Raw genomic sequence first — 9,985 nt, forward strand, 5'->3', positions numbered from 1 at the left:
GGCTAATGCTAACGTTCGGTCGACCCTTAAAAGTACAGATCAATCTATTATCTAATGCTAAAGTCTGCTAGCTTGATGCTAACGTATAATGGGATTTCCCATAGGATGTTTAATGCTAATGGTCGGTCGACCTAAATACATTGCTGACTAAAGGAACATCTTCATAAATTCACAGGCAGAAATCTTTGTAATGCTGTTGCACCATCGCCACCTAGTGGCCAAACTGAAACTCCCTCCAGGAGAGGCAGAACAATTCTCTGTTTGAGAATCCATGTAACACTGTATACTATGAACAATCTCATTATTATTTCACTAAAACATTTTACACTCTGTGAACTGGATCAGATTAATATGAAAAACTTCAAAACACATATAGATTATTAATGTATTTCTAAACAAATGTGTAAAAATGTGTAAACTCAAACTTAAATTCAATTAAGTTGACTGAAAGAATTGATAAAAATTTGGAATTGAGTCGATTCTGGAAGTGATTGATACCCAGCCCTAGTATCCACCATGATCATGAAGGTCATAAGAATAATAGGTGTAGAATTTGAGTACAAATACGTTTAGGATCTAATGAGTCAAATAAAATCAAAAGGAAAACGACTTATTTAAACACTTGGTTTCAAACCTTTTTATTGGTCTTCAGTCAGACCTATACTCTTCTGAAAGGAGGTGATGGAGCCGACCAACCGCTCAGATACAAACCTCAGAAACATCTTCTCTCTGTCCAGCTCATTCTCCAACGGCCTTTTTCTTTCGGCTCTTTCACAGCAAGCCTGTAAGTGTGGCTCGGAGAGCTGCCGCGGAATCATCGGCGGGAAGAGTCAGCGGATCAACGGCCTGCCCGGGAAAACGGGCGGCGCCCGGCGCCTGGGGCGACTCAAAGAGAAGAGGAAGTCCAAACACCAGTTCAAAAAACGAGTGAGGGTCTCACGTCATGCTCATGTGCGGAGAGAGTTTCCTGATGAAGTTTAGACTACTATTTAGTACTATTGAAGTACTACGTACCACTCATTCTGGACTTTCTAAGTTGATCAATTATTTGAGCATTCAACACTTAGATTTAAAGTTTAATTTTCAACATAAATGTGAAAGAAAACCAAAAGTAGAAGTTTCAGATCGTTTTGTTTCTTGGACTCTTTTAGGAGGAAGAGTCCAGCGACAACAACAAGTTTTACCCTCATCTGATGAAGCCGATGTCCAACCGAGAGAGGTAAACGCAGACGGAGAGTCCTGCTTCAGTTTAGCTCTAGAACCGGAAAAATCGTCTGTTTTTCCTCATTTCTTTCTTTGTAAACAAAAGCTGTCCTTTAGCTTAGTCAGAAATGTGTGTATTTATTTTGAAGTTTGTTTTTTTGGTTTGACGCGACATAATAGTAGTTTCCAACCTCCGGGCCGTGGGCCGGTACCGGTCTGTGGAACAGTCGGTACCGGGCCGTGGAACAGCCGGTACCGGCCCACTGAGAGAAAAACATGACCTGCATTTTTTTCTGTTTTGTTTTTAATCTGAAGTTTTATTTTATGAATCTGCTGGATTCTCTAAACCAGTGGTCCTTAACCTTTTTCAGGTTTAAATTAGACCATATTTCCGCAGACCGGTCCGAAGTTTACATTTTTACACCATTAACGCCTTTTGTCGCAAATTTGCGACAAACCACTTTGGCAGTAAAATTACCTAAAGCGTCTATTTAGATTAAAAACATACACAATTTTATTTATTTATTATGATACCTAGAAATGAATTCAGGCATTAAGGGGTTAAGCTTATGCCTTCTGAAAACTAGCCAAAACAGCTAGCATGTAGCTGAAATATTAGCTAAACCAAAAAAAAGCTTTTAATAAATAGTAAAATATCTATTTAGTCAAAGACGACTCGTTGGCTTGTTATTTGCTTCACTTGGTAACAAAATGTCTCCTCTTTTATTTTGTAGGAACTTTGTCCTGAAGCACCGAGTTTTTCTTCTGAGGAACTGGGAGAAAATGAGGGAAAAACAGGAGCTGCAGAAGCGAGAAGGCGAGCGAGACGCCGGCAGCCTCTCCATCTACACGCGATACGGCGGCGTCACTCGAGACGACGGCAACATCAAGTCCGGTGAGACCATGAAGAAGTCATGCTGGGAGCAGCTGTTCCCGCTAGCCGCACGTGTCCGTTAACCCACGCCGTTCTCCCGCAGACGTGTTCCAGACGCAGTTCTCGGCGCTGCAGACGCTGCGGTCCGTTCGCACGCGCAGGCTGGCTGCTGCCGAGGAGAACACGGAGGTGACGCGGACGGCGCGGCTGGCGCACATCTTCAAGGAGATCTGGGAAATGATCACGGGCTACAAAGGTGTGGAATCCGTCGGCAAGGTTTCCTGAGTCTGACTGAATCAGAAGTCTAAGCTCAAACTCTCCGTGTGTCTCAGATTCAGCAGGTCAGGCGCTCGCCGCTCCTCTGATGAACCTCCCGTCCAGAAAGAGGTGAGAGGAAGAAGCTCCTCGCCGTCTGTGTTTTTATCCTCAGTGTACGGTACCCACACGCTGTAACACTTTGATCTGCTTCTGCCTCTGAGCCGTGACGTCTGCTGCTGCCAAAACAATTCATGACATTTGAGGAACGTGACTCCAGAGCTCGGATGCCGCTGTGGCGCCCGAGCTCTGCGGCGGCGCCCGAGCTCTGCGGCGGCGCCCGAGCTCTGCGGCGGCGCCCGAGACCTGCGGCGGCGCCCGAGCTCCGCTGGTTTTGTGAGGGGTTTCTGAGGGTGTCGTCTCTACCATCAGGAACAGCCAGTACTACGAGAAGGTGTCTGACCCGTTGGACCTGAACACCATCGAGAAGCAGATCGTAACCGGCCACTACAAGACGGTGGAGGCCTTTGACACCGACATGCTGAAGGTGTTCCGCAATGCTGAGGTAAGAAGAAAACCCTCAATATTGATCATTGACCTCTAGAGCTGGGCCATATGGAACTCTTCTGTATCGCAATATAGATCTCTTCATCTTGTGTGATAAAAATATATGTTACGCTATAAATCAAGTAACTAAATTTGTCACATTTGAACTCTGTAATCATCAGAAGATTAAATATTTATTTTTATCTCACTAAACATAACAGATGCAACATGATGCCACCATTTTCTTCAGATGACTAAACAAAGGCATAAATGTGACAATTGTAACTGAAGATTAAAGCAAAAGGTTTCAAGTTTCAAAAGAGAACCATAAACTGTGAGATCATTTCATTTAAAACCAAAGAATTCATTCCTCAAATGAATTCCAATGTTTCGAGTTCTACAGAACAAGAATAAACAACATTTTTGTCAAACATCCTGCGAATAACCCAATAATGTAATAACGTTACTGTTTTTTGTCAGATTTTAGAAAACTGAAATACCTTCACACACGGGCTGTCATTTGACTTTTGAGTCACCTGCCAAGTAAAAAAAAAAATCCATCAGCCAAACATATTTTTATCGGCCAAAATTTAACACTATTTTACACAGAAACTCAATCACCAAAATCCACAACACACCTGAGGTCACGGCTGAACAGGATAAACATTTACTGAACACAAAACTACATTTTTAGAATTTAAAACATAATGATGAACTAGATATACAGCATCACCTGTGATAATGCTAGTGTGAATGCTGGAAGCTGAATTTGGACGATGAAGATGCTGAAATTCATAACTACAAACGCTGAAGCTGAAAGTTCAAATATGATCTAAATGCCAAATTAGCCTAAATAACTAAAAAAGCTGTCAGAGCAGACTCCTCCTGAAAGGGGCGGTCTCACTTGGTGACATCAGCACGACAGGATTTTCGTGGGTATGGGAGGGGCTGCTGCTGAGAGCGCAGGTTTTTAGAGGATTTCTCAGAAATGTGTGAACGGATGTCAGAAACGCAGTTTTAATCTGAAAGGATTTCATACATGTCCTCCGTCATGCTTCAGAAAATGTTAAAAACATCTTTTTCTTTAGAGTTGGTCTTTAAATTCAGGACCTTTGTTGTTTAGTTTCACCAGAAGACGACGTGGATTTTCTGCCGTCTTTTTGTTTCTCTGTGAAACCAGAAAAACACTTTGATTCACGACCTTCTTCTCCCCCAGAAATACTACGGCCGGAAATCCTCGGTGGGCCGGGACGTCTACCGGCTGCGGAAGGCCTACTACAGCGCTCGCCACGAGGCCGCGGTCCAGATCGACGAGATCGTGGGCGAAACGGCGAGCGAGGCCGACAGCTCCGATTCGCTGGAGCGCGACCAGCACCAGCACGGAGGAGGCGCCCACGACAAGGACGACGACGTGATCCGCTGCATCTGCGGGATGTACAAAGACGAAGGCCTGATGATCCAGTGTGAGAAGTGCATGGTACGGCGTCCACGGGCCCGTCTGGAGGAGAGTCGGAACCGTTCTGCTCAGATGTTCTAGTCCAGAGGTGTCGAAGTCCAAAATCCAAAACACTCCTGAGGTCGTAAACATGATCAACATTTACTGAAAACTCTAAGACTACATTTATTAAACTTTAAAACTAACTTTTTAACATAACTATGAACTAGATATATAGGATGTGATAAATCTAGTGTGAATGCTGTAATCTGAATAAGATGCTGAAATTTAGAGCTAAAAACGCTGAAGCCGGTAGCTGAAGATGCTGATGTCGATAGCCAGCTAAAATATTGGATAAATGCCAAAAAAATAACAGGATGCTAATTTTTAAAACTGGAGGTGGACAGAACCCGACTCAAACACTTGTTGGTGTAAATGTCCACACCGTCCCGCGGTCGCAGACCGTCTGTGATCGACCACAGCAGGTAACGCAGGCTTGTGTTCCAGGTGTGGCAGCACTTCGACTGCATGCGGTTGGAGGCGGAGGTGGAGCACTACCTGTGTGAGCAGTGTGAGCCCCGGCCGGTCGACCGGGTACGTCTGTTCTCCCAACAACGACCTTCGCTGGTGCCGTTCTGGAGTCTCTTTCTGATGAGATGTTCCTTGTGTCACCGCAGGAAGTTCCCATGATCCCTCAGCCCAGCTACGCCCAGGCCGGCTCCACCTACTACATCTGTCTGCTGAGAGACGAGCTGCTGCTGCACCAAGGTGGGAAGTTTGGAAGCTGCTGCTGGAAACCTTAAAGTTCATCATTTGTTTCAATCATAAACCAAAAGATATTCTCAGACATCAGAAAAAAATGAAATCTTACATGAAAAACTAACTCAAAGACAGAAAAAGAAAAAGAAAGTTCTTCAACGGAAAAGTGATGAGTAAATTTAGCATTTTTAGGTCAAAATTAACTTGATTTTGTCTCAAATCAAACTTTATATAGAAATCAAGTTTTATACAACATTAACATGAAGTAATTTACAGACTTAAATCAATTAAAAACTATATATATATAACATTACCTGTGTGAACGCTGGAAGCTGAATGTGGCCACTGAAGATGCTTAAACTGATAACGTAAAACCGCTGAAGTTGATAGCTGAAGTCACTGAAGCTAATAGCTGAAAATGCCGAAACTAATAGCTTACTAAGATATTAACTAAATACCAAGTTAGCCTAAAAACAGGTAAAATGTCCAATTTAGCCAAAGCAGTTAGCATGTAGCTAAAATGTTTGCTAAGCTCCAAACTACCTTAACGGACTGAAAAAAAACCTAGACTAGCCAAAATCGCTAGCATGTAGCTGAAATATTAGCTAAACTCTAAAATAGCCTAAAAACTCTAAATTAGCCAAAATAACTAGCATGTCAAATCAAGTCTATTTATAAAGCGCTTTAGCACAGCCAGACTGCTACAAAGTAGCTGAAATGTTAGCTAAACTTCAAATTAGCCTTAAAAACCTGAAAAAAAATCTAAATTATTAAAAACAGCTAGCATGTAGCTGAAACATTATCTAAACTACAAAACAGCTCAAAAAATGGGTAAAAATCTCATTTAGTGAAAGATGACATGTTGACTTCAAGAGCCCAAATTCTGATGAAAAGTTAAATGATTTCTGTAGCTGAAAGTCTACATTAGTTCTATTTTTTGTAGAGCTCAAAGTTTTTATCAGAAAAAGGACTTTTGAAGATTCTGTAACCATTTTGAGTGGAGTAAAAAAAACTGTAGTTGGTTGAATAGTTTAAAAAGTTGAAGAGTTATGAAGTTGGAACTTTTGAGCATCAATCTCCTAAAAGAGCTGAATGTTTTGATAGCTGAATGTTTTCATAGCTGAATGTTTTCATAGCTGAATGTTTTCATAGCTGAATGGGTAATGAACTCCTGCCGCTCTGCAGAAACTACGTCCTAGAAAACGACAGTAATTTTTAGATTTTGTCTAAAAATGTCATCAGGGAACGTTTTGGAAACGGAACAGAAGATGATCAGAGCGGGACTTGAACCCTCCTTGAAACATAAAGCGACACATGAATAAAAGTCAACATAGAAACTTCATGTTTACTTCAGTTTTTATCTGTTGTAGCCGTCGACCTGGACAGTTATTGGACCGATATTTGTTATTTTATGTAAATGATAAAACAAAAGTAACGAATAAAGATGCTGATGTACCTGTTACTTTCTGCACTTCTAAGAGATAATTATCTACCTTTTGATTGACTTGTTTTTAAATAAACAAATTCATGTTTGTGTGATTCTAAATGTTGATGCCAATATGTTTATTTCACTCCAAATGAATATTGACTTTGTGATTATTGGACCAATTGATTCATAATCAGCATCATCATCCCTTGAAACCGTATCAGTGGATCTCTAGTTGTGTTTTGACTGTCGGTCTGTGTGCAGGCGACTGTGTGTACCTGATGCGGGACAGCCGGCGCTCACCTGAGGGTCAGCCGGTCCGGCAGTCCTACCGCCTCCTGACGCACGTCAACCGGGACAAGCTGGACATCTTCCGGATCGAGAAGCTGTGGAAGAACGAGAAGTGAGTCTGCGTGTGTGAGGTGATTGTGTTTGTGCTGGTTGTTGACTTTGGCGGCGTCCTCTCTCTACAGGGGGGAGCGCTTTGCGTTCGGGCATCACTACTTCCGCCCCCACGAGACGCATCACTCTCCATCGCGGCGGTTCTACCAGAACGAGCTGTTCCGCATGCCGCTGTACGAGATCATCCCTCTGGAGGCGGTGGTGGGACCCTGCTGCGTCCTGGACCTCTACACCTACTGCAAGGGTGAGGACGGCGCCGCGCGGGCGCCATCGCCATCGCCACGTTCAGACGGTTCCTGACCAGAAAACCTGGATTGTTTACAGGGAGACCGAAGGGAGTGAAGGAGCAGGACGTCTACATCTGCGACTACCGCCTGGACAAGTCGGCTCACCTGTTCTACAAGATCCACCGCAACCGCTACCCGGTCTGCACCAAACCCTACGCCTTCGTCCACTTCAGCAAGAGGCTGGCGCCCAAACGGGACTTCTCGGTGAGACGGGCCGAGCGGCTATTTTAGTCTGCAGACGTCCAGATTTAACGATGATTCCAGAAACGCCTCAGAGGAGCTTCTAGACCAGCAGTCGCACAAAATCCAAAACATGCCTTAGGTCACAGACAGGATCAACATTTACTGAAAACTACAATTTTAAAACTTTAAAATCATAACTTTTTAACATAAATATGAACTAGATATATAATATCACCCGTGATAATGTTGGTGTGAATGATGTAAGCTGAATGTGGCTGCTGAAGATGTTAGTGCTGATAGCTGCAAACACTGAAGCTGATGGCCACTGAAATAAAATTAGCCTTGAAAAAAATGTAGGTTAGCCAGAACAGCTAGCATGTAGCTGAAACATTAGCTAAACTAAAAAAACAAACAACATTTTACTCTCCATAAAAATAGATTTTGTCAAAATTATACAAGTTACAAATAAGCACAAGATAACATCAGGTCATAAATAACAATAAAATAAATGATCTGGAGGGCCGGATCCGGCCCCCGGGCCGAGACTTTGACACATGTTCCTGCCTAACATTAGAAATTAGAGCTGGGTAGAAAAAACTCAATTTGAATTGATTTAAGCTTAATAGATCAATAATCGATTCACAAAAGATATAAATTGATTTAGCACATAAAGCTAAAGTCTGCTAGCTTGATGCTAACGTTCAATAGAGTTTCCATTAGGATGGCTAATGCTAACGGTCGGTTGACCAAAAAAACACATTGCTGACTAAATGAAGATCTTTATTTACTCACAGGGATTAATTTTCCAAACTATTTTAAGGAAATAATTTTTAAAGTAACTACTTGTGGTTTAAAACTGTCGTCTTCTTCTTGAATAAGCTGTACTTCTACAGCGTGATCACCACCTAGTGGTCAAACTGAGACGTCCTCCAGGAGAAGCAGAACAATGTTTCCAATGTTGATGATCTGAACATTTTAGTTAGAACTTCTCCTTTAGAGAATCCATGTAACACTGGATGATATTAACAATCTGATCACTGATACATTTACAGGATGTGATCTGGATCAGATTAATGCAAATATATTCAAATTAAATAGTAGATTTTTATGTATTTCTAAGCAAATGTGCATATATTTGTAAACTGAATTGAAGAATCAAAAGAATCTGAATGGAATGGATCCAGGCTCTTGTGAATCGGTTCTGGAAATAACCGATACCCCCCCTAGTGGAAATAATCGTCTTTACAGGAATGTATTCACATCCTGCAGTAGCGATTCTGGTTTTAAACTCAACCACGTTTTCTGCCCTGCAGCCACATTACGTTCCCGACACCTACAAGAGGAACGGCGGCCGGTCGGCGTGGAAAAGCGAAAGGTCCAAAGAAGCCGGACGCTGCGAGGAAGACGACGCCTCCTGCGAGCGCGGAGAGGACTTCCCCGCTGAGACAGAGGAGGGAAGGGGGGCGGAGGAGGCTCCGGAGGACCCCGACTTTCTGTCAGCTAAACCCAGACTAACCGAAAAGGGAGGAGGAGGAGAGGAGGAGGAGGACGATGAGGAGGAGGAGGAAGAGGAGGAGGAGAGGCAGGAGGCTCGCGTCTGCAAGGAGCTGGAGGAAGGTTCCAGCGACCGGATGGGGGAGATGCTGGAGCTGCCGCCGCCTCTGTCGTCCTCGCCGCTGCAGCACCGAGCGCTCAGCAGGAGGGAGGTCCAGAGGGACCGGCTCAACAAGATCCTGCTGGACCTGCTGCACCGAAACCCCAGCAAGAATGGTGAGGGAGCGGGAGCGAGGCAGGGGGGTAGGTCCACCCAGAGGGGCTTTGTCTCTAATGTCACCGCAGATCGTCTGAGTTAGAACGAAACATCTACATCGGGATGGTTCTGATCCGGGATGAAACCATTCGGTCGGGACACGCCTCCATTCAGTTTAACGTCACGATTTCTGTTTTTTTCTGTTTTTCTCTCCTGATGAATTAAATATTTTTATACCAACAGAAAGGATGCAAATAAACAAATATATTATTATATAATTAAAAATGTGATTCTATATTATGTTATCAAAATGACCACAAATTCTTTCATACTCGGTTCATGTTGTGCTCCACGTGTGATGGATCGCTCCGCACACGCTTAGCACCCCCCCCCCCACGTGCACTCACAGGCACGCAATCTCACAAGTGCACACTCACAGGTTTATGGTTGAACTAGTTTTTCTTGATCGCTGAAGCTCCTTCACAGAATTTCATTATATAATATAAATTTGTAAAAACTTGGATCTATTTTTTCTTTTTTCTAATGTGTTACAAAAGTATCAGATCTGGACTCGGTATCTGCAGATACTGAGATTGATCGGATCGGCACGTCCCTAACCTTTGACCCGTTGAAGCGCTCTCCTTCATCTCGTCTCGCTGCTTCATCACACTTTAATGTTTATGAGAAAAAGCACTGTTTAGACTCCAGAACTGTTTCAAAGTCCTGGTTTGGTACCAGATAAAGCCCAGATGGTACTTCCTGTCTTTAGTTGATCCAGATGAAGTGTCTCGTTAACGAGGAGAGGAGTCAGACCTTTGACTGTCTTCTCCTTCCAGCCATCGATGTCACGTACCTCCTGGAGGAA

The 9,985-nt window shown here is 43.3% G+C and overlaps 1 protein-coding gene across 1 annotated transcript in view; it reads left to right on the forward strand.

The window, feature by feature from the left end:
- The window catches only part of ash1l (ash1 (absent, small, or homeotic)-like (Drosophila)), a gene marked incomplete in the record, with an annotated part of 38,494 nt that overhangs the window by 26,496 nt on the left and 2,013 nt on the right, over positions 1–9,985 (forward strand). Inside the window, 13 exon segments of the mRNA XM_024298339.2 lie at positions 778–927; positions 1,152–1,219; positions 1,938–2,098; positions 2,181–2,333; positions 2,410–2,464; positions 2,765–2,897; positions 4,095–4,355; positions 4,821–4,907; positions 4,991–5,081; positions 6,763–6,901; positions 6,972–7,144; positions 7,225–7,391; positions 8,684–9,140. Coding sequence (XP_024154107.1) covers positions 778–927; positions 1,152–1,219; positions 1,938–2,098; positions 2,181–2,333; positions 2,410–2,464; positions 2,765–2,897; positions 4,095–4,355; positions 4,821–4,907; positions 4,991–5,081; positions 6,763–6,901; positions 6,972–7,144; positions 7,225–7,391; positions 8,684–9,140 — 2,095 coding nt within the window.

Source organism: Oryzias melastigma, linkage group LG11, assembly GCF_002922805.2.
Source record: "Oryzias melastigma strain HK-1 linkage group LG11, ASM292280v2, whole genome shotgun sequence".
In the NCBI taxonomy this organism is placed as follows: domain Eukaryota; kingdom Metazoa; phylum Chordata; class Actinopteri; order Beloniformes; family Adrianichthyidae; genus Oryzias; species Oryzias melastigma.